The sequence below is a fragment of the Ciconia boyciana genome, chromosome 13, assembly GCF_034638445.1.
Source record: "Ciconia boyciana chromosome 13, ASM3463844v1, whole genome shotgun sequence".
Taxonomy (NCBI): Eukaryota; Metazoa; Chordata; class Aves; order Ciconiiformes; family Ciconiidae; genus Ciconia; species Ciconia boyciana.
The window spans coordinates 11,136,016-11,159,878 of NC_132946.1; the positions used below are offsets into that span (position 1 = coordinate 11,136,016).

Sequence of the window (23,863 nt, forward strand, 5' to 3'; positions counted from 1 at the left end):
CCGTTGCTCGCCTGACTGCCTCCGCTTGTGTCAGTCCCGAAATCACCTCGACCCCTACCAACAGATATCATTTCCCTTCTGAAAGTCTGAAAGGGCCAATGTAGTCTACTTGCCAGGTGTCCCACAGCCCCTTATTGTCCCTTAAGTGTAGGGGTTGGTTCTTGAGAGGGTTATGTTCTCCCAGTCGGGTGCGGCATAGGCTGCACACCGAGATGACAGTATTGCACAGTTCCCTTGTTACAGGCCCCTACTGAGTGCTTCCTTGAAGAGGCTCTTGCTTCCAGAGTGGCCCCCTTTCAAATGGAGCCACTCTAATAGGTGGTCCCATTTTTGTTTCTGCCACACAGGTACTCTATTCACCTCCCACTGATTCTGCTCCCAGAAGGGTAGCCATTTGGAGCCCTTGAACACAGTATACCAATCAGTATAGATGAACACTGGTTCTTTGTTCCCTGCTTCCCTGATGACCACACTCCACACAGCTACCAGCTCTCCCACCTGGGCACTCCCTTTTGGGTGGCCATTAAGGCAAACCCAAAACAGCACAAACCAACGCTTTCCCTTTCCCCAGTCTTAGCTTCCATTCCTTTGCCAATGTGGAAATTCTGTCCGCTACTGCTTGCGGATCGTGCCAATTATTATGGGCCCAAGTCATACCAGGGGGAGAAGGCCGTGCATTGTAACCTTCTAACCTCTGCAGGAGAGGGGTACAACCCACGGTTGAGCCTCTCAGGGAGGCCATGATAAACTTCAGGATCAGATCCCCTACCAGTCCTCAGAGGACTGTCTCCCCTTCCGTATGACTCCTCTCAGAGAGGGGCTGCAGTGGATGCCCGGTCCCAGGACGACCGCTTTGCTCCTACCAGGGGAATCCTGTCCGTGACGCCAATTAAATGTCACGACCCACCCCTCAGACCACCCTGGATGGACTGAGTCGGATCCCAAGGTTCTTGGGATTCCACTGGGGCAAATTAAGGTGACACACCACCAGATGATCAGTTATCAATTCGCAGTTTTAATGTACAAGTATGTATATGTTCAGATATCCGGCGAGGAAGCTAAAAGCACGGCTTATAGGCCGGGACAAGCGTTGGTTCTCTAGATTGGGAAGGGAAACTAGAGACAGAGAGAGGGAAAGAAAAAGTTTCACCACCCGTGGATCCAGCGGCGTCCCGCTGTCCCGAGGTCCTTCTTCTTGGTGGCGGGAGTCTCCCTGGCTCTCTTGGTCGGAGGCCTTTTATGGCTCTTTGAGCCCCGCTGCAAGCCTACTTTACTGCTGGGCGAGAGTAGGCGGAAACCTGGGTGGAGACGGCGGGCGCCCTCAGTGCGCTTGCCTGGAGGGGGTCTTCGGTGGTAAGCAGCCCCTCCTGGGTACTCGTGCCTGCCAGATGACCTTACGACGGAGCGTGCGCAGTTTCACCCATCTTTCTGCATAGTCATTGTTAACCAGCAAACCGCCTGTGTTCTTTGCTTATCAGAGGCCGAGGTGAGAGAAGCCCAGGAAGCGAGACGCCTCCGCACCTCTCTGTCTGGCCTCCCTTATCTTGTTGGTATAGCAACCTCCCGCAGGCAACATGTTTGAGACATACCCTGCGATCAGTCAGTCTCTTACAGGTGTCGAGACTCCCATGTACTCTTCAATACTTTGACCCTTGAGGGGCAAAGGAAGAAGTATCTGTTGACAGATACAGCAAAAGCTCACTGCGGTGTTTAGTTAGGTTCCATCGTGCAGGAGCTGCTTATGACTGATGCTTCCCCAAGTGTGAATATGCAGCATCCACTCCAAAGAACTCTGACCAAAGTTAGTTATCTTTATTCTCCCAGTTAAGATAAAAGATGTCCAAATATATTTCAGGTTTTGTACATTCTATGAAATAATTAATTTGCTATATAGATTTTCATGTAGAATAAAGCAAGTTTGCCCCTATAGAGAAGTGGTCCCTACAAACACAGCCCTTTTGTTTTCTCTGAATAAAACAGATTCAATGCCACTTTTTAGATAAGAAATCCATTACATTTTGTTCTGCAAAAGCAATCTTGCACTGATAACAATTGTCAAGTCTGACAACTGATGATTTAATGTTCTATTCCCCTTTTTCTAGCAATTACAAGTTGCTTGAAAATTAAATTACAGTTAATATTTCTCCCCAGTGAGGTGGTCTGACATGATGTGCAAATGCTTACACTGCCCTGTAAGTCAGTTGTTCCCAGAAAAGATGGGCTGGCAGCATGAAAATAATTAAATGCCAATACACAATTGGCCTCTTTTATGAAAAATAAACAGGCACAAAGACAAACTGTTCCACTGCTTATATTAACCAACAAATGTTGAGATGACTGTTTATTCTAAACACAGCAATGAGGCTGCAGTGTGGTTTACTGACTTTCATAAACTCAGTTTAATTTAGAATGTGTTCAGTACTAAAGTTCTTATTTCTCTGATGATTCTTCATCTGCATTGACCTTCTCTCTTTGGAGCCACATAAATGCTGACTTTGCTGTGCCATCTCCACTCTGTTGGGAAAAGCAAATGAAGGTAGCCCAGACAAAGCCACAGAGCCCAGTGTAAGCTGTTCGCAGGTAAACAGGGACCAAAATGAAGTTTGACAGCTGCGTTGGAAGGAGAGAGAGCTCAGTTAGTGCTCCAGGCATTGTTAAGTCTTACACCTACACACCCAACAACTCCACTGACTTCTCACTGGGTTAGATATACTATGAACACATCGGATCAGGTTTTATGAGAAAGAAAGGCTCACTGAGTTACCCTAAAAACTCACCTGTACAAAAGGCCAGTACATCAGTCCCGTCTGAAATGAAAATGAATCATTTGTTATTCTTACGGACTTCAACCACAAAGATTCATTTTTTTCTTACCACATTTAGCGAAGACTGAAACATTTGAGTAAAGTCAACAAAAGCTGTTCAATTGTAAATTAAGTTGCTTAACTTACAGGTTGCAATATTGAACTTCTAATCATCTTCATGAGCCTCTATGCTAGGAGTTTCTCAAACACATTATTCTAACTCATTTTAAATACAAAACTCTAAGCACAGTTAAGTCTTCACAGTCACCTGGCACCACATACATAACCACATTTACCAGATGGGTGAACAAATGTTTAAATATGGGAACATTTGTTTCAGCCATGAATGAAAAATACCACTGAACACTACTTATCTCACACTTGCAATGCTCCTTCTAGTTACTCATATATGTAAGGCTTTTTTGCAAAAATCAATGGAAAATTTACTCATAGAACATAAGGTCAATAGAAACCTTATGTTTTGATAGGATATAGTGGGCACAGTTTTTCTAATCATCCTCCATAGGAATAAAAATAATCCTTTTCTATCCTACCTATATAGTTCCACAGTGTGAAGAGAAATTCACATTGCATCACAGTTTCTCCTTCTATTATATTTTTTCTGCTAATCTATCATTCTTCTTGCACCTGAGAAATCTTTAAAATTCTTAATTTGCTCAGCTCTGAGGTAGCATGGATAATTTTTTCCTGTGTATGCAGAAATGCAAACCAAAACCAGATATTTGTACCAAAGTCTTCTTAAACAAGGGATTGTGTTTCTGAAAGTGAAAAGACTGTCACTGAAAAGTACAGGCTGAAAATGATTCCTAAAAAAGATGTCTCTATAGCTAATGATTTTAACTGGTGTTCATGTAAGTGTTATCAATGGCATTACTAACTAAACACCGGTGTGGGGGTACTTCTTCAGATAAAAGGTAGTACAATCTTAATCAGCGTTGTATTGTAGAGCTCTCATTGAAACAGAGCTGGCTGCAAGTGTTATGGTTATAAACACTGTACCTTTTTAAAATGGCATCATTTCACCCATCTGGCAGCAGTGCCTGCTCCAGACTACCCTGACTTCACATGACTGCTGGTGCTTAAAGCTTCCTGCACATAATCAAGTAATGGAGTGAGACAAAGGCTGTTGGAGGAAGGAATATTTCAAAGAGTTTATCCAATAATATTATTTTTTTGCTTAGCTGGGAGATAAGTGAATCGCTTGCCTCACCTTATATGTATTCCAAAATTTCTTTTTACAGTCTGAAAAGATGTCTTCTTTCCTCTGAAGGATGCTCATACCTAGTGGCAAAATATTTACAACAATCAGAAAAAATGCAAAAATGAAATGTTCACTTTTTTTAACAATATCTCAAACTCTTCTCAAAATATATTACAATAGCTTTGAAAGAAAAGCTATCATTACAAAGAAATTACATTACAAAAGATATTTGTAATTATCATTACAAAAGATATCATTACAAAGAAAAAATACCATTCTGGCTACCAAACAGTGCTGCATCATACCTCCTCATTTATTGACTTGTCTCTCAGCGTTGACACCATAGATCAGCTGGAATATACTGTATAGGTGGTATATCATATCTGTTCCACTGCCACATAATTCACCAGTGGTATGGCAGTGGAACAGCTATGGAGAAAGTACCTTTTATACCCATGAGACACAGAGAATAAGGCATTCTGCACATCGTTGAATTGCCAGAAGCGGCTCAGATCCCTGAAGGAGTTTAGGTGCCTGCAGACCACTGAAGGCAGGGGAAAGGGGCACCTAATTTTTTTTTTTAATTTTGGCCATAATCGACATGTGATTTTTTTACCTTCACAAATAACTACATCAAATCCAAATTATAGAATTGACAAGCAGAACAGTTTCAAAACCTACTTGTTTAATCCTCCACATACAGCATTCCAAAGTTTTAAATAAATTCTAGTTGATCCAAACTCCTCTTGATTCTAGGAAAACACAACCTCACAACAGGCTCCCATCATTACACCCAAGATCAAGAGAAAAGCGGTATGACTTGAAATTACATATTAGACACATGCAAACTGGAAATAAATTAACTGACTGAATTCCCATCACATGAAATATCACTTAAAGGGTTCAAAATAATAAACCCTTTAAACGGTATTTCATGTGATAAGCATCTTCAGGTGTCAAATTAGGACTACATCTTTCTAAGAGATGCAGCAGCTCTTCAAAGATTACCCACCTTAACTGGAAGATGTGAACTATATTAAGCAAAGGTATTAGACAACATGCTTTAACGAATCAATCTAAAATCAAGAGTTACGCATTCGCGCATAAGCAGAGGCCCAAAGTTGCTTAGTCCAACTCAGGTATCTTCCTAGATATTTGCATGCCACAAGGTTATCAGTATCTCTCAACGGATACATTATTTTGCTATTACATCATACTGCTACCCAATTTAGGGATTTTTAGCATCCCTTTTGTCGTCCTTCATATCCTCTGGTCCTTGGGCAATTCTCTGCTTACATTCTGACAGAGGCAGATAGGATTTTGAGAGTAAGTGTCTGGTGTTTGACTTCTTCCTTCACTTCATTTCTCTTCAATGACAAACTGAATGACTTCCCTGTCGGGGTCCTAAAATGCCAATCTGCCAATACCAGGCTAAAAGAGTATCTCTCCTGCTCTTCTTCCACACGAAGTTTAAATGAGAGCCCTGTTTTACACTAGTCTCATCTATTACTTTTCTTATTTCCGCATGTTTATTTTTGAAATAGATAGTCATCTTCTCTAAAGTATCTTCTTATTTGTTAGCTTGTGAGATCATACATTAGTAGTATGCTGTATTTCTATATACTCTCACAGCAGAAGATGGTACTACAGTTTATTTGCTGAACTATAGTATTTCCTGACATTTACAGTTAATTGTGTTTCAGAAACGAGACAGCTGATGTTGAGAACTGAGCAGAGCAATTGAAGCAGACAGGGACAGTACAATCCTCGTAAGGCGTGTTGAATTCCTTGCACCTAATTAAAAGCTACGGGCCCAACCGAGCCCAAGGCAGGGCTCCACTTTGGCACTAGCACCCCCTCATCTAAAGCCCTGAAGCGCCACAGGCGGTGCACCGGGCTGCCCTACGTACAGAGCCGGGGAGAGCTTCTGGCGTTTGCAGGTCCCCCACCGCCTCCCCAGCTCCGAGCGCAGCTCTGCGAGCGGCTGCGGCGTTCTCCGCGGCGTTGTGCCGGCAGCGCCTCGGCGGGGACCCACAGCACGTAGCGAGCCCGCTGCCCGAGGACCACACAGCCCCACACCGGCGTTTCTGAGGCTGCGGGAGCCGGCCCGCGGCGATCACCGCCCGGCAGGCCGGGCGGGCGGGGGGTACCCAACCACCCCATCCTGTCGGGGTGAAAAGTCCCGCCGTCGGTACGCGCCCTCCACGACTGCACCCAGCGTGCGTGCGCCGGGGTGCTCCGACCGACGCCCCCGGCCGCCCGCTGCTCGGCACGCCCGCCCCGCCGCCCCGCGATGGCGGTGCCTGGGCGGCGGCGGCACTCACCCGTGTAGAAGGCGAGGATGGCGACGGGGGCGCCGAGGAGCTGGTCGCAGAGCACCTTGCCGAGGACGGCGGCCGGGCGGCGGCCGGGCAGCGCCCGCTCCAGCGCCCGCAGCCAGACGTAGCTGAAGTTGCCGTGGAAGGCGAGGGCCACCAGCGCTACGCGCCGCGTCTGCGCCCAGTCGGGCGGCTGCCCCCGCCGCCGCCGCCGCCACAGCTGCTGGGCCGCGTCGCCCGCCGCGAAGAGCCCGCCGTAGAGCAGCACGTTGCAGAGCCAGGGGAAGCGGCGCACTCCGCCGCGCAGCAGCGCCCCGGCCATCGCCCGCCGCCTGTTCCGCCCGCCTCCTCCTCCTCCTCTTCGCGGGCCCGCCCGCCGCCGCCCTCGCCATCGCTGCGGTCTCCGCTCCCCCTCGGAGCTACCCCGCCCGGGGTGCCACCTCCGCCGGGCCTGCCCCTGCCAGGGGAGGCTGGCGCCCCAGGGTGTGCCCCGTGCTCGGCCTCCCCGCGGCCGCGCCGGTCTCCGGTGCGCCCGCGGGTGGTCGCTGGGCACCCGGGCTTCGGTTCGTGGGGTTATTTTTCGAGTGACGATGCGTTCACTCGGAAGAAGTAGGTCACTGTGTCTCCTGGGCTTTGCTCTAGGTGCACCGTGGAGGCACTGTGTAGTATTGCTGCAACAGTTAAGACTCAAAACTAGGCACTGTTTGCTTATCCTTTTAATTATCTCCTTGTTGCTTGCTTACATGAGTAGGTTATGGCTTTTTCTTTTCAATTTTGCTTTGCAGTCTGCTGTTTGTTGCCTCACCGAGCAGGGCTGATGCACACCTGCGCTTCCTCTGCTTCTCACTCTGCTGTTGAGGCAATTCGAGGAGAAAGCCGGAAGTGATGGGTGTTTGTTCGAAGGGGCTCGTGTACACAGCTTGGTACGCACCGAACCATTGCCACAAAGCGGATCTGAAGTCCATGCAGGGAGCTTGCAGCTAGGGAGGCTTGTGTCCTGCAAGGCAGCCCTTGGCCGCAGAAGACAACGAGCGCGTCCGGGAGTTTCCCCTTGGTCCTGGCAACGGGCTCAGACTTGGCTTAGGGAACCATCTCCAGGCAGGGGGCGGTAGTTCACTGTGTCCTAATAGTAACTGGGATTGATGCGTTTGGAACTATCAGGAGCTCTTCCAGGAATGACTATAAATAGGCATGGATGGCTTGTAGATTGAAATGCGTTTTAATAACAAAGTGGAGCGAGCTGCCCAGTGCTTGGGAGACACACTGCGTCAGGGCCCACGAGCTGCGCTGACCAGCTCGTCATCCGAACACGCAGACATGGCCGCGCGAGAAACAGCATCAGCGGTATCTGCAAGTTCTCTATTAGGTAATATAAATGGCGCTAGAGCGAAGAGGAATATGTACCGAAAAATAACTCCAGCTTGAAGGAACAGAGATAAAGCTCCGGAAAACAGGGTTTGGCTCTCCGGGGACTGCCCGTCCGACGGGAGCCCGCCAGCAGGTGCGTGCTGCGCTCCCGCCGCCTCGCCTCCCCCGGGGCACGTCCGCCTGCTCTCCGCCGCGGGAGGCCCCGCTCGGCGCGGCGGGGCAGGGCGGCCTGTTGCCCGGGACGGGTGTCGCTCGGGGCTCCCCCCGAGTCTGGACGAAGCCCGTTCTTCGGGGCCGTGCAGCGTCCCCCTGCGGGACCCGTACGTGGAGGAAGGTGTTTGGTGCCACCGTAACAAGCCCCTGTAGCCCGAGCTGACGACACCGGAGTGACAGCCGGGATGTTTGTAAAGGCTGGAGCCATGCAGAATCCTCCCGGCGTACCGGGCTGCCACGACCCGCCGCCGCGGCGATTCGAACCCGGGGCAGGGCGGCGGCGCCCCCGCGCGGCTCTCGCCTGCTCCGCTCCACGGCGGCGGTCGGTCGCCGCCCGGGCCCCGCTCGCTGCGCATGCGCCAGTACCTGTCACCTCCCCGGTCGTTCTGCGGGACTGTTCCACCAGCTGGAGCGGGGGGAGCGGGAAGCGGCAGCGGGCGGTGTGCAGAGGAAAGGGAGCAGGCCGTGCTCTCCCCAGCCCGTGCTGTCACGGCGCGGGGCTCCGCCGCGCCTTCCGCAGTGTCGCCGCCCCGGATCCTCCCCGCCCGTCTGCCGCGGTGGTCTCGGCCGCGGGGCGGGCCTGCCGCCGTTCCCTAGGTGAGCGCGTTCCCCGCCCCTCCCGCCGCGGCCTCGTCAGCGCTGCCAGCGTGGAGCCGGCCGGGGCTGAGGCGGAAGTGCCTGGCGGGGAGGCGGCGCGCACCGGGGACGCCCGCCGGCTATGGACGCCTCTCTGGAGAAGGTCTGCGGGGTGCACCGGTGCCAGGCTGGTGGGGGAGGGGGCGGCCTGGGGGGCCGGGGCACCTGCGGGCGGAGGGGTGCTGAGGCGCGGCGGGCCCTGAGGGGCGAGCGAGCCCTGGCGGTCGCGTCGCTGACGGGGCGGTGGGGCCGTGCCCCGGGGCCGAGGGCAGGGGCCTGGAGTCAGCGGCTGGGGCCAGCGGCGGGCCGGGGTTCGGTGCGGCGCCTCCCCAGTGCCTGGGCCGCGGCGGTGTCGCGGCTCCGCCGGGGCTCCTAGCCCGCCTCTGCCGTGGGGGCTGTGCCACACGGGCCTGAGTCAACTTTGTGTCACGAAGCCTTTGAGTCACCAGTGAAGCCCACGGGCGCGCCCCCCTCCCAACTCCCAGCTACGGCACTTGGCGTTTGTCACCTGTGTGAACGCCGTCTATTTCTGTGTCCCGGATCTATAAAAAGTCTGAGTAACTATCAGGAAATGCTTTAGGAACGGGGTTTTTGTTTGTTTTCTTAAAAATAAGATGGAGCTTATTTTCTGGGAATGTTAGCCTTCGGCAGGATAGTAGAGAAAATATTATTTGAGGGTTTTTTTTCATTTTATACTGGAGGTGTTTGCTGCCCTGTGTTTGTGCTCCTTTGTCTGATGCAAATGCTTCTGTACAAAGCAAATATTGATTCTATAATACCATAAGTGACTGACAAAACTTATTTTGCCTTTGTCACTGTGAGTCAGTCAGAATCTGGTAATCTGGGACCTGCCACGCTTCTGCTGGCTTTTATGGCACCTGCTGTGCTTCAGAGGACCTGCCCTAGAAGTGAGGATGGAATGGCTGCTCATATATAGTTTATCACCATTGTTGTATGTCTTCGAGGACAATATACATTTGAAATAATTTATACTTTATGTGCTTAAGAGATGTTAATGTATCCTTCCCCTTTGCATTGTTTACTATACGCAGCATGTTCAGTTTTATGTAATCTTTGGAATTGTCTAGAGAAGTTTAACGGGATGTGCTCTAGTACGAGGAATAGTAAGGAAATTCAGGAGGTATCTTTCTGATGTGGTTAATGAGCTGGTAGCAAAATGGTTTGATATATTACAATCCACGTGAAGAATACAGTGTTAAAGAGTATTTAGTAGCCTTTAAAAGATTAAGTTATTTACTAGTGCTGACAAAAGTTATAGTGACTGCTGCTTGTTCTGAAATGTTTTAATTACTTAAGTAAAACTTAATTGAATATACTGCTTTGGAATATGGTCTTTATCAACTGGACTCAAGCAGAATAATGGTACAATATGCAGTTATTTAAAGAAGGCACATTAGTACAGGGCAAGTGTTTGTCCTGTAGTACTGACAGAGTCCTTATAACCTTTGTTTGACTAGGTCATCATAAGAAGCAATAAAAACATTGTGTAAGAATTAAATATGTTCATTTCTTAACAGAATAAAAGTCCATGTTTTGGTTGTTTGTATTCTTGATGTAAGGAATAGTCTATAATGAGTGAGTGCCCTGCAGAAACTTGCATATCTGATTTTTCAATGTATGTGAATAGATGTGTATAAAGAGTTATCACTTGTTTTACTTCTTCTCTTGTTTATCATGGCTTTTTTCCCCATGTATGATAAAAGCTGTAGTCCTCTGCATCATAACATGCCACAATACAATTATTGTCTTCTAGCCCCTTAGCAGTTAGTGCCCTCCTGAAATAGTGTTTGGTTAAGATTGTTGTAAATCTGTACAGTCTGCACTTTATCTAGTCTTGAGCATGATATATAAGAAGTCTTCTCCCTAAATAAATTTGAAATTCATCCAAGTTGGGATGTGTATCCTCGGAGAATGTGTGTCCACTTATCTTGTGCTTATTTAAGCATTTTCATAATACATCTGAGACTGTCTTTTATTTGAACCATGGATTCTCTCCTCCTTATGTATTGATACATGTAGCTTATTGGGATGTCAGTGATAAGTACTTTTTAACTTGTATTAAAATTTGTCAAAATTTTGTATTTTTCATAATGAAGAAGGCATTTCACTAGAATCACCTAACTAGCTGTAATGCCTGGTGATATTGAATGACTACAGTCATTAGGCTCTTGCAAATCGAGAAAGATTTTTTTTTTTTTTTAGCAGATGAGAAACTTCCCGAAAATTGAAAAGATAGAATTGCGAGAAAAACAGTTAGAATCTGACATGCAGATGTGCATGCCAACAATCTCATAGCTTGATTTTGCAGATTATCTTTTTTTTATCAGACAAATGTTTGGGATTTTTTGTGTATTAATAGTGTGTGTCATAAGTGGTATAATTAGAATAAATTTTATCTGAAATCCAGAAATCTTTTTTGGGGTGCACTTCAAATTTAAGTTCTTCTGGAAGCCTATGTTAAATTTCAGAAGTTTGGCTAACAAATCTATGATTCTCTCCCCTCCTCCTCCTCCCCTCTCCCTCCCTTTATATTTTGATAGAAGTGACCAATTTTCTGGAGGATTTTCACATTTTAAGGTTCAAGTTAGGTGATTTTGTCGATGGTAAAATAGGGCAAATTCTTTCCTTGTAACTTCTTGCCTTCTCTACAGCAGTGTTTTCCCTAAACATGAAAAAACTGTTTTGGTTTCTTGCTCAGCCTGTGACTCTTGTCTTTTATTACTGTGTTAATTACCACAACATCCTGGTAACTTCATGGAAAACTCATGACAGCAGACCTGCATGCAAATCCCACTGCATGTCAGGGAAGTGATAAAGATTAAAAGAGCAAATACCATAAGCAGAAGAAGCCTTGTGGTGATCAGTGCCATTCTCATTCAAGCCTAACAGTCATGAAGTGGCTGGTTTTTTATTTGTTATCTAAAACTTTTCTTAGCTTGGAGAATAAACACAGTATTCTTTTGGCTGAAGAATACTGATACTGTTTGAGATTGATTTACTGTTGAGAATGGTTTTTGGGTTTTGATGGTAAAACTTTCTTCTAGGCAAATATAATAATGTAGTGGGAAAATGAGGCATACCTCATGAAATACGTAAGGAGCTACACCTCTGAGTTTCTTTGCACCCACAATAGTTTATGTAGACTGTTCAAAAATCGTCCCTGTCTTACATTAGGAGTACAGCCTACGGAAATGCAAAATCAAGATTGTAAAACATCAGTATACGAAGCAAAATTCTCCTTTTTGAATTTGTAATTAACGTTCAGTCTTATCACAACTGGAGAATGGCCCCTTATCCTTCCCCAGTTGCCGAGTGACCCCAAGGTGTGACATACTGCCTATAAAACCAGAAACAGTTTACAGTTCAAAGTGCTTAAAAAAGTAGTAACATATTAGTTACAAATAGGGAAGTAACCACAAATCAAACCTATTGCAAGTTAACCTTAGTGAATTGGATTAATACATTTTAAAGGCAACAAATGATAAAATTCAAAGTAGCGTAGTGAATGTCAGGATCTTTGAAGGTCTTAAGGAGGTGGGGGGGTCAGGTTGCTGAATGGACACCTTGAAGGAAGAAGCCATGACTGGGGCCTCCTTAGAGCTTGAAAGGACCGCGCATGTCTTGTAACTCATCTGGTCAAAGGATCACCTAACCGCAGAGTCAGATCCTGTTGTACCAGGGGAAGGACCGAGTGCAGAAACTAAGGCTAATATAATATCTAATGCAGCTGTTTTAACCCCCTCAAAAAGTGTGTTGTCCTGTGGTTCAGGAGGTACTCAAGAACTCATCCACCAGTCTTTCTAAAAACAGTTCAAGAACACGGAAAAAGTATTCTGGTTATTACTGATTGGATTTTATACACACTTGATCTCCTTTACAGACTAAAGCAATGTACTACTTCATTATGGCATGTTATCAAAGTGCATTCAGAAACCTTCTTAACTGAGTGGTTCGTTGTTGCAACTTTGCCACACCTATTTTTCTTGCTGCTTAAAATAGGTAGATAGTCTTCTGCTTCCCACCTCCATGCCCTTACTAATGTGAGCAGAGGAGGAAGCATATATAAAATTCAGTATGAAGCAGTAAGAGGGGTTTTTTTTTTTGCTTCCCATAATTCAAAGGAGAAAATAAATTGCTGCATGTCCACTTAGCAATTGGAAAAAAACCAGAAGGGATTCATTTTCCAATTAGACCCACATCAGAATTCAAAGACTTGCTCGATTTCATAGCGTTTTATGGAGCTTAGCGTAACTTCTTGTGACTTTTTAAACTGTATTTTATGTATTTATTCTGCCAGCTTATTGGCAGAAGGGTTTCATGCGTGTGTAATTACTAGTAAGTGAGACAGGATGAGTCACAAGGTAAGCATATGCAGGTTTTAACATCTGATGTAATTCCAGCAGGTGAATTTTGTGTTAGTAACAAAAACGGTTCAGAGCCCTTTTTGTAGTGCTTCTACATCTTGGGTCCTTATCTACAACAGATCTGTTTGAATATTTGCATGTGATGCTGAGGAAGGTTTAAGCAAATAACTACCTTCCAGCCACGGATCATGTTTTATGGCAACCTGAATTAAAGTATGTGAAATAGTCACAATCAGTAAATTATGTCTAGTCAATTACTCCCTTAAAGTCTCCCGGAAGCAAAACTGACTTCTTAAGTAAGATTTCTTTTCAGAGTTCCTTTGATGTGGTGCAACTCAGGAAACCACTGAAAATGTATGGAAATATTGCCAATGATCATATTTAGATTTTTCTTCTAGCTATATATAGATATATTGTATTCTGAGTATCAAATGCTTGCAGTGTGTGTATTTTTTTTAATCTCTGTGAGGAGGTCTTGAACTTTTTGTATTTGTACTGCTTTTTCATGCAGTGTTTAATTAAGTTGTGGACCTCATAGCCAGTGGATGTTGTAGAAGCCGAAGTGTAAAAACCCATTTGTTGCTAAATGCTGGGAGTTCTTGTGGGAAAACATTATTGAATACTTGCACTATTCTTTTGTTCTTCCCTCAAACGTTTGTTACTGGCCACTTCTAAAGCAACAGAATGCAGAGAGCTATCAGTCTTGGTTTGATCCAGTGTGACCATGCCTGGCTATTGATTCTTTCAGACACCTACCACTTGCTGTAATATGAGTTAAATCTCTAAATATTTTGGTAAAAATAGTCTTTGAACATATGGTAACTCTCAACTTAATTTTTTTCTTTTCTTGATCAGTCCTCTGGATGAAAATAGTGTAAAATCTTCATGTAAATTAATCCCACTACCTTCTGTGATTAAATTTGCTTTTGCGTCTGCATCCGCATGAACAAACGTATTTGCCTGTGTGGCACATGTGCAAGTTGCATGCACTTTCCATCACTGCTGATGGAAATGTGCGCAGGCCTTTAGGTACTATTTCTCAAATACTGTAGCAGACAAGCTATTATATTCCTGCAGTATGGATAGTGTAAGTTTAAATACTAAACTTGTTTTGGATTTTTTTTTTTTTAACACAACCACCACCCCTCTCCCTAGCACCCTCCAACCTTAGCAGCAGTCTGAAGAGTTAACTACTAGAGGCTTTGGGATGTGGGCCAGTCTTTTGAAAAAGGGTTGATGTTGAATTTACGGAGTCTATGCTTGATGTTGAATTTACGGAGTCTATGCTTACAATATATTTGGGAAGCAGAGGAGAGAGAAGAGACTCTGTATCAGGGCCACCAGAGTATCTTAGGGGTTTTTGCTGTCTAATGTGATGGGTCTCATCAGCGGTGTTACCTTCTACCTTCATAATGCAGTATATTTATTTTTCAAATACAGTTTAATATCGACCACTATAAGTAAATCAGACTCTGCCAGACGATACCTTTCACATTCTCTGGAAGCTTCTAGATGGCATCTAATCCTTAAATGGATAAATGTTCCTGTCCAGATCTCTTGTGTCAGTGTCACAAGCTCCTGCCAGGCTCCTGGGGTTAAAGTTCATAAAAGAGACTTCTTCAAAGCAAAAGCAGTTCTTTGGAAAATACTACTTACTTGTCTTTGAACGTGCCACTGGTTCAGGGGAAAGAAGTTCAATGATTTTTAAAGCTCTTCCATCCTGACAGGCTCTTTAACAAGTATCTGTTGTTACCTGGTTTCAGCAGTGAATTCAGGATTTTTGACCTGTTTTGTGTAGCCAGAGGGGTACAGCTGCTGGAAGATAAGCCTTTTCTGCATGTCAGTCTGTCTTAAGCTGCCTGCTGTAGGTCGGTTTTACCCTTTTGACTAGTTAAAGGGCATCTCTCCAATAAGTTAAGATTAAAAATGAGTTTAAAAGTACCAGAAATAGGAAAAAATAGATTTACAAGAGTAGTTGGATTAGGTGTTTTTTCATCTGTTTTGAAAACTACTGTTGGAAAAGTTTGACAGGGAATCTTGAACGTGGAAATGGCAGGGAAAACTGCCATTTTATTTCTGCTTTTGCTGGAGCAGTCTTAAATTATATCTTCTTGTGTTTCCTGGGTAAGAAATGTTGGCTTTTTAAATCTCTCCTAGGAATTATTACTTGAACACATTTGAATACCTCCTAGTTGAACTGGCAATCTAAAAAAAATGAACTGTCAATCTATGCAAATTTCCCCTTGAATTTGCATCAGAATGCTCAATGACCTAAAACCTACCTTGGTCAAATTTTTCAGTGTTTAGCTTCACAAATAACTTCTTTTCTAGAAGGTGACTTTCTTGTAAGAATAGTATTGTACTTATCCACTGATGGTGCTCTCGTTTGGTGGTGAGGTTTTTTTGTTTTTCTTCTGTTCTGTTCCCCCCCCCCCCTTCCTAATATGACACATTTGTTTTTGTGGGGTTTGTTTTTGTTTTTTTTTTTTAATGAGAGTCTGTACATCGTGAGAGCTGACTGTCAGGTCAGCTCAACTTGAGGATATGGTAATGGGTTTTTCTGGTGTAGAACCATGAGTTCTCAGGTGAAGTAAAAGGATAATTTCTAAATCAGTTTTGTCACTGAAAGACTTGTGATTGTATTTAGGGTATCAATCGGCATTCCGTTGGGCTAAAGTGGCCAATTTTTTTACCAAAAGGATTATAATGAGCACTTTCTTGAACACCTTGTACTTCTCAAATCCTTCTTGCCTTCTGATGCTCTTTCTTTCATTATTCATCAAACTCCAGAAAAGGTATCTAGAAATTAAAGAGGATTTTGGAAAAAGTTATCTTTGTGGAGAAAAAAATTGGATCTATCAGTAATAAAATTCAGATCACAACTGAGTTTTCTTTTGGGTTATTTTAGGTTAGTGATATGTTCTCATTTTGTATATTTTGAGTTCAGGATATACAACATATTGTTATTTTTAAATGAGTACAGACAGACTAATTAAAAGAATCTGCCTGATGCATGAATTTGTATTAAGGATGTTGTGGGGACAGTAGTAAGATAAATGTATTTTGGTCTTTTTTTAAAAGTTGTTATCTTTTTCCCTTAAAGATGGTTGACCCTACTCTAGCAGAAATGGGAAAAAATCTGAATGAAGCAATGAAGATGCTAGAAGACAATCAAAGGTATGTGCAAAGCATAACAACTACAAAAACAATAGCTGTTTGTGCTATTAATGTCACTGTCATTAAGCAGGAAAGAACTCATTTTCCTAGTAGTTTAAGGTCATATTGTCATTCTGAAGCCTACACCTGTACAAATTGCTATTGTTTCTCAAATGATGGGATTTCTAAAATAAATATGTATATTTTTATGCATGTTCTGTAATGCTCGGAGCAAGTCCAGCACATCCGCTTTTTCAGAGATGTTAGATTTTTTTTTCCTATTGCTGTGCAAGTTACTTTTAATTCCTATATATATGAGACTCTTCTGTAAGTTTGATATTTTCTGTTAAAAAAACCTCAAAACTTAGGAACTCATTAATTCAGTCTGAGCTAAACTTCTCTGTTGGTCTCATCTGATTTATTTATGAAACTGTTGTCAGTGAAATAGATTGCAAACATGTCAGTATGTATTTCTGCAAGTCAAAGTCAGCTACGTATTTGACGTTATAAAACACACATAGTTTATTCTTGTGTCTTTAACTTAGAAAAGCGGAGGAGGAAAATGAAAAGAAGTACGCACGGAAGGATATTCCTGGACCACTCCAAGGCAGGTAGGCAACAATTTTTAGATAATGCTCTTTACTTTTCAGAATCTGTAAAATACATCTAACATGTTTGTTTTCCGAGCAACTTCTGTATTAATGCAAACATGAACATTTGCCAGGCATTATGTCAACTTTTTCCATACTCACATAGGGAGGAAAGAAAAAGATTATCATCATACCAACTATTTCCATACTCACGGGGGGTGGAGGGGAAGATTACTTGTCCTTGGTGAATGAAATTTTGAACTGTTGGAATCTAGTGAAGTATTGGTGCATACAGCTGTGATTGAGACTTAAAGTAAATATAGATAAACTTGTGCTATGGAATAAAGATTCATTAAAACACCCAGATTAATTTTTTTTTTAATAACTGAGACTAATAAGGTAGAAAACCTTAAAAAAACCCCCACAAAACAAAACAAAAAACCCACCACCTTTTCAGCACAGCTGGTCTTTAAAAATTATATGGAGCTCTTGTGCATAAGGTAGGTAAGATCATTGTACCTGAAAACTAGGATTTAAATTGGTTCTAGCCTCTTTGGAATAGGATCCTGCAGGAGCCCAAGCTAGCCTTCAGAAAATATTGCAAAATCTTTTTAAGTCTTTTGTGTACATAAACTAAACTTGGTTTTGAGTGGAGACACTGAATTAGCTTTTCTAAGAATAAAAAGCAATTTCAACTGTCAAAGTGTGAGTTCTTATACTACTGTAAATTTTAGTTGTAATTATACAAGTTGAAGTGTTGTGGGTCTTTTCCAGTTTTACCATGTTAGAGTGCATCATGTCAGAAGTCTGATGTAGCTTTTGTTTGCTAGAAACTAATATTTGTAGGTAATTGTTTAAGAGATACGCTGAGTTCATGAGCTGAAGCTGCATAACGTGAAGAGAAATTTGGATCCTTAGCTATTACCTTACTTTTCTGTGTAGCGATAAGCAATTAAAAGTTGTCAAGTCAAACTTTTCAGTCCAAACTTTCAGATTTCAGTAATTTGTTTTTCTCTGAGTCTGAGTTCATACTTATTTAAGTGCCCTCCTGTAATTAAGTAGGGGTTTGAATTAATTGATTCAGCAACCTCATCTTCACAATCTCTTTTTCTGAGAGCAAAGAACCATTTTTGCATTTTGTAAATCTGGCATTCTGTAAAAGTGCGGTGATCATGTCTTAGTGTGCAGTGTCCCAAATGGCATCTTTGTTAGATGCTCGGACTTACCTTTTTTTTTTAATGTGTTTTTTGTTTTCCCCTCCCCGGTACGCCAGTGGCCAGGATATGGTGAGCATACTTCAGTTAGTTCAGAACCTAATGCATGGAGAAGAAGAAGAGGAAACTTCACAGGCCTACCGGTAAAGCCAATATGAATTATTGTATGCGAAGATACCTGATTTTGTTATATTCTGGTTATTATAGAACTTACACATTTAAATGTTTTGAAGCGTAAAGATATTGTGCAACCATGTAACTTTTTAAAGGCAACTTACATTATATAGTGAACCAGAATAATGCATTAGGCTTGGCTTTCTTAAAATTATAAAGCTTTCATTACTAATTACTAAATTGAATTATACAAGGGAATTGTTTCTGATGTGACAGCTCATTTTGTTTTCTACTTTCTGAAAGTTGTTTTAAGTCTGAAAGTCTTACAAAATTTGAATACCAATAAATTTTTTTACCATCTCTCCCTGTAGATTTTAAAGAAAAAACGAAAAAAAAGGGAATAAAATTGGTTTCCATTTTACAGAAAAATTGAAATAATACTAACTAATCTGCAGAAGATTATTAAAAACTAACATTTGAAAAACAGTTTGGAGATTAAAAAAAACCAACAAACACAACAAAAAACCCCAAGAAACAAAAAAACCCTCAACAAACTAATGAAAGCTACGCCTCTAAAGATATTATTAATAAGGCTCCTGAGTTTTCTCTGCATGAGGAAAGGTATGTGTTTAATGCACTTAAGTCCCAATGCAGACTTTAAATCCCAATGCAAATAAGGTGCTTAGTTCTAACTCATGCTAGCTGATTGGCTAAAAAAGAAGCTGAAGTGTTATCATAAGCAGCTAGGCCAAGTGAAGTGCAAGTGCTTTAGTCTACACTGGCATTTTAGTATGTTAATATGCAACGGCAGGAAGGTGTCTGTGGTATGCTGTACTTCCCTCTGCTAAATATTTAAAATTGCATGTCAACAAATTCTGCCACTCTACAATAAAAATATGCAAAGCTAAAATTACTGTAATGTTCATGACTTGCATTTAGTTGGCAGTTACTGTGTTCTGGCTTGCAGACTTCAAAATGTTGGTGAACAGGGTCACATGGCTCTACTGGGACATAGTTTGGCTGCTTATATATCAGTGCTGGACAGGGAAAGACTGAGAAAACTTACAACAAGGATCCTTTCTGATACTACTCTCTGGCTCTGCAGGCTTTTCAGGTGAGTCACTGAATAACTTATGTATGACTAGGTAGTGATAATTGTTTAAAAATGTGTGTGACTGGACCGAGGATGTCAACAAAAGAAACCACTGTGTCACAAACTTACAAATAATCTTTGAAAGGTCTGAAACACATCACATCATTAAAAAAAAAAAAGGGAAAAGAGACTTCATGTTGAATGGCAGGAATTTATTAGTAATGTAGTTGCCATAAAAATCCTTTTATAAGGGCTATATGGTGCAGCTAAGGGCTAAAGGACAGTTGCAGACATAAAGTTGGTCAAACATTTAACTAAATTTTTGTTTCTTGAGGCATATACTATGTTGCTGAGGCTTGGGGTACTTCATATTTTTAAAATATGTTTTCGGTTAACTTCTCCTTCGCTCTTCCTGGATCTAGTTTATTTTTCCAGGTATGGTAGGTGACACTACTGAAATTTACAGTACAGTGAAATCTTTCATAAATGCCTGTTTCATCATGCAGCATAGATACCTTAAATTGTTCTGTGAGAGAAGAATGGAAATCAGCTGTGGAGGTGTTGGGGGGGAGGGGGAATTCACTAATTAGAATTTTTTTTTTCCCCTGAAGAAAAAAAAAACCACCCAAAACAACAACACCACACCCCCCCACACACACACTTTCTCCCTCTCATGATACTGTACCTTTCAGAAAATCTTGCCAGTGCTATTGAGAAGATTTTTTTTTTTAGTGCAGTGCAAGATGAAATGGTAAAAATATAACTGAGTTTAACCCAAATTTAGTTGTTTAGAATCACAAAGGATTTTTCTTGCATTTATGCGTTCACCTCTATCAGAATTATTTTATAAATTCAATGATTATCTTTATCTGTCTTTGACTTAAAAGATGTTGAAACCTTGTGTAATGATGAAATTTGAGAAGTTGCAGGTAATCCGGCTATTTTGACAAATGTATGTGTATATAGAGTGTCAGTGATGTTTCAAATGGCATGGCTAACAAAAAGAAATATTTCTGTTTTGAATCAAATATTCAATAACATTATGATTTTGTGATTAACAATGCGTATCTATTGGACTGCGGTCCCCAAAGTTTTGTGACCCATAGGCAACAGCATTGAACAATTACTGTGCTGTGAACTGCTTCATACTTCCTGACATTTTCTGTGGCTAGGAGCAACGCTGGAGGAGTTTCCCTTTGCCCATGTTAGATCACAGAACTGTTGTGTAAAGGTGAAGTAAATGTTTGCACATGGGGCATTCTGGAATTTAACTCTGGAATACTCAGCAGTAGTTGTGGATCAGATAGTCTGTGATAACCAAAGATATTTCAGGGCCTTTATGTAAATATGTTGATAAATGCCACTCTTAAGTTGTGCAAGACCACTGATTTATGTGTTGCACAAAAACGCTAAAAGAAAAATCTAGCTTGCAAGTTGCTTAATAAATTGACATACCTACTACTTTCACTGTTGCTGTTCCTTTTCTACCTTTAAGACAGCTGAGGGATTGCCCTCAACATGGAACACTCTTACCTTATCTCTTCTTTGGTTACTTTGCTCCTTTTTCTTGACTATACATGTTAATGTGCTGATCTGAGTTTGATTCTTAGAAGGGTTAGAAAAGGTGGGGGAGGAGCAGACACACCCCCACACCCCCATGAGCTCCAAGGAAACATGCCTAATAAATCAGATTGAAGGCAAAATAGCCATAAGATCATTAAAATATTCCTGGGGAAAAATATACTTCATTTATGTAACTTGCATATTTAAAACATCTGGAAAACTGTCTTGCAGTGTGCTGAATAGATTGTTCTAAATTGTGGTCTTATTTTCAAACTCTCCAGAATACAAATGACATCAGTAATGTTGGGTATTACAAAATACCTTGATTTGTGACTTCATAATAAAGTTTGCAAGTCTGCCCATTTACTTTATTTCATGTGTCTCATTCCAATTTTACTAACTTAAAGAATGTCAGGTTGCATTCTCTTTAGAATTAGCAGTCCAGAATTTACATATATGTTAAACCCAGATTAAGTCTTTCGTGTGCTTCCTCCCTGGCTCCGCTCTTAGTAACTTTTGAACTCTGTAAAGGAAATCCTTAGGAGCCCAGATGTTTTTTCTTTCTTACTTTGTCTGAGTCTAAATGAAAATATAGACTAGGCTTCCCTCATTGTTAATCTCAGCCTGTCTCATCAAAGTTTTCTTCTACTCTACTTTATCCTGGGAAAATAGAAGTTTTTATTACTGATCTTTGTCCTCTTGTGAGCTCCTTAGCCAGTTTAGTGATTAAAATAACCAGCGATTGGTTTTGTTGGTCATATTTACTTGGCTTTTCTTGCAGGTATGAAAACGGATCAGCGTATTATCATGAAGATGATCGTGAAGGTCTCCTAAAAATCTGTCGACTTGTTATTCACACACGCTATGAAGATTATACAGTAGAAGGATTTAATGTGCTATATACTAAGCAGCCTGTCATATACATTAGTTCTGCAGCTAGAACAGGCTTGGGCCAAGCTCTCTGCAATCAGGTAAAGTGAATCAGCTGGGGTTTTAGCTGCAAGTAGAACCTACCTGGCTTCATATTGCCTACTTGAAATTTAGATTTTAAAAATATATTCAGACTTTTCCTGCAAGGGACTGGTACTTGCAGTACAGTCTGGTACACTACTGGCAGCAGTCTTGTAAATGGGTTGGGCCAGTGAAAGTTTTCCTTGAGATCCATGTGTCTGCCTGGAACTTCCACTGTTAGAAGTGAAGCTTTTTCCAGATTTTTCCCCATGCTGCTATGTTGACTGAATGCATGCATCCCCAAGCAAGCTGAGCAGTCTCTCTCTGCAGCTTTCCTGTTCCTTCCACATTGATCAGTGCTCCTTGTGAGCAGATTCCCTTCATCCTCGTCTCTTCTTTGCCTTTCTATGGACATAGTAGATTTTTATAGTTTATAAAATTATATAAGTTTCTAAGACTTAGGATGATGTGTCTGCCTGTTGAAACACAGTATGAAAAGGGGCATTTTGAAGAGTGAGGACTGAGCTTTGGCCTCAGTTGATTTTAGGAAAAGCATAACTTTGGTGATTTGAAAACTTATTTCTTTTTCCTCATGGTAGAAACAATAGGAACATGACTAAACAGCAACACAACAGGGGCTGGAAGGGGAAGGGAGTCTGAGGTGAAACCACACTTTGATGCCAGCCAAATATCTGCAGGCTAGTAATACAAGAATGTTATACAGTGTGTTGGTATTGCTTTATTAATTGTGATTTCCAACATAATTATAAAACGTAGGCAAAAGAAGCAAAGTCCATACTGGGGGTAACCTCAGTAGCTGTAGTGGACTGTATGTTTAATTTAAAAGCATTTGTCTGGAAAAATACTTTCAGGTTGCGTTTACAGTCTGTGTTTTGCAGCAATGATACAGTGGGAGGAAGAGAAATTTTCTGAATATTTTCAGTGAAAGGAAGTGTGCTAACTTTTTTTTTTAAGTGAGTGATTGTTTCTAGATTGCATTGCACTTTACATAAGCTGTTGGTCATGGTGAAAAAGACCCAAGCCCAAACATACTGGATTTCTAAACACTGAGTTATTGCAAATATTGTACTGAATGATGCCCCTGTACTCTTACTTTCAATAAACATTATCATTTTTTTGAAGGAAAACAGTTGAGCGAGAAGTAGGCTGTGCTAATCCCATTTCAAAAGGTCTTGTTTGGAATAGCAAGATTACCCTTACAACCCAGTGCTTTAAAGAAACCTAGGTTTTCCTAATTGTGTTTAAAACTTGTTGGTTTTGCCAAGTATTTATTTGCATGAATGTTTGTAGACTTAAATAAGCTAATTGAGGCCATATACCGACTTCCGTATTGCATACCTAACATTCAGTGCACTAGTGATCTTTTTCAGACTTAACATGCTCTGAAATGAAGAGTCAAGTTCTTAGGGCCTTTGCTTTTCAAGCCTTTGGAGAAGGCAGGCAGAGATACTACTAACAGGTTAAAAATGTAGACTGCAGTGAAATAAAAATGGTATCATAGATGGAACGTGTCTCTGCCAAAATGACTTGGGAGGTAGGTGGTAGAGGTTCACTGGAATAACTTGGTGTCTTTGGTAAGCCAAATGTTGCATGTAGTTATTGACTGAAACTTCTCAATGCAAGAAATACTGCTAAGAATCAGTATTTTGGGAACCTTTTGCTTCTGAGTACAGAGTAGATACTGCTAATAACAGTGGTGCCTTATCTTTTGTTTATAAGGTAACCTGTCCACATTAGGTGATCGCTGAACTTAAAAGTGACAGCATTTTATCTTAGATTTTGAGAAGTAGTGTATATTGTAGAGCAGACAATTGGAACTGAGTAATCAGGCATTAATTCAATTTCTGTTAAATGAAACAAATTTCTGTTAAAAACAAACTAGTCTGTAACTGTAGTTCTCCTAATTTGCTGAACCTTCTGTTCAGTGATGAGTATGATCAACTAGATTTCACTTGACTAGTGATCTTCCAAGTTAAAGATCAAAATGTAAGAGAGACTTTGATTCCCCAGCTCCCCCTCACATTAATGATGCAAAAGTTATCTGGAATTTGCCTCCACAGCAAAGGAAGAACTTCAGACTTACCAGCATGAATAGTCAGCTGAGCTGTGTGATCAAAGTAGGCAGATTGCTCTCTACTCAGTAGTAAAGTGACTGTGAACCTCCAGTGGAACATGGCCCATGCACAAAGCACACGTTTGCTTATAGGATGTATTA

The 23,863-nt window shown here is 42.1% G+C and overlaps 2 protein-coding genes across 6 annotated transcripts in view; one reads left to right on the forward strand and one right to left on the reverse strand.

Moving 5' to 3' along the window:
• Window positions 1-792: 792 nt before the first annotated feature.
• MPV17L (MPV17 mitochondrial inner membrane protein like) lies at window positions 793-8,246 on the reverse strand. Of its 4 annotated transcripts, none has more exons than XM_072877677.1 (4): window positions 7,749-8,246; window positions 4,036-4,106; window positions 2,778-2,807; window positions 793-2,610 (listed from the first exon to the last, which is right to left on the reverse strand). In XM_072877677.1, the coding sequence occupies exons 1-4, from the start codon at window positions 8,131-8,133 to the stop codon at window positions 2,431-2,433; spliced, it is 666 nt and encodes a 221-aa protein (XP_072733778.1). In that variant the 5' UTR covers window positions 8,134-8,246; the 3' UTR covers window positions 793-2,430. The 4 variants fall into 4 exon arrangements, with proteins under 4 accessions (XP_072733778.1, XP_072733781.1, XP_072733780.1 ...); XM_072877680.1 differs by lacking the exon at window positions 7,749-8,246 and adding an exon at window positions 6,351-6,704 and having other exon boundaries at window positions 793-1,675; XM_072877679.1 differs by lacking the exon at window positions 7,749-8,246 and adding an exon at window positions 6,351-6,704 and having other exon boundaries at window positions 793-2,514.
• Window positions 8,247-8,367: 121 nt separating this feature from the next.
• The window catches only part of PDXDC1 (pyridoxal dependent decarboxylase domain containing 1), a 33,873-nt gene continuing 18,377 nt past the window's right edge, over window positions 8,368-23,863 (forward strand). Inside the window, exons 1-6 of one of the 2 annotated variants that reach the window (XM_072877666.1) lie at window positions 8,368-8,522; window positions 16,050-16,123; window positions 16,648-16,713; window positions 17,966-18,049; window positions 18,988-19,134; window positions 21,458-21,647. In XM_072877666.1, coding sequence (XP_072733767.1) covers window positions 16,050-16,123; window positions 16,648-16,713; window positions 17,966-18,049; window positions 18,988-19,134; window positions 21,458-21,647 — 561 coding nt within the window. In that variant the 5' untranslated portion in view covers window positions 8,368-8,522. Of the gene's footprint in view, window positions 8,665-16,049; window positions 16,124-16,647; window positions 16,714-17,965; window positions 18,050-18,987; window positions 19,135-21,457; window positions 21,648-23,863 lie in introns of both variants that reach the window. The other variant, XM_072877665.1, reaches the window with a different exon arrangement.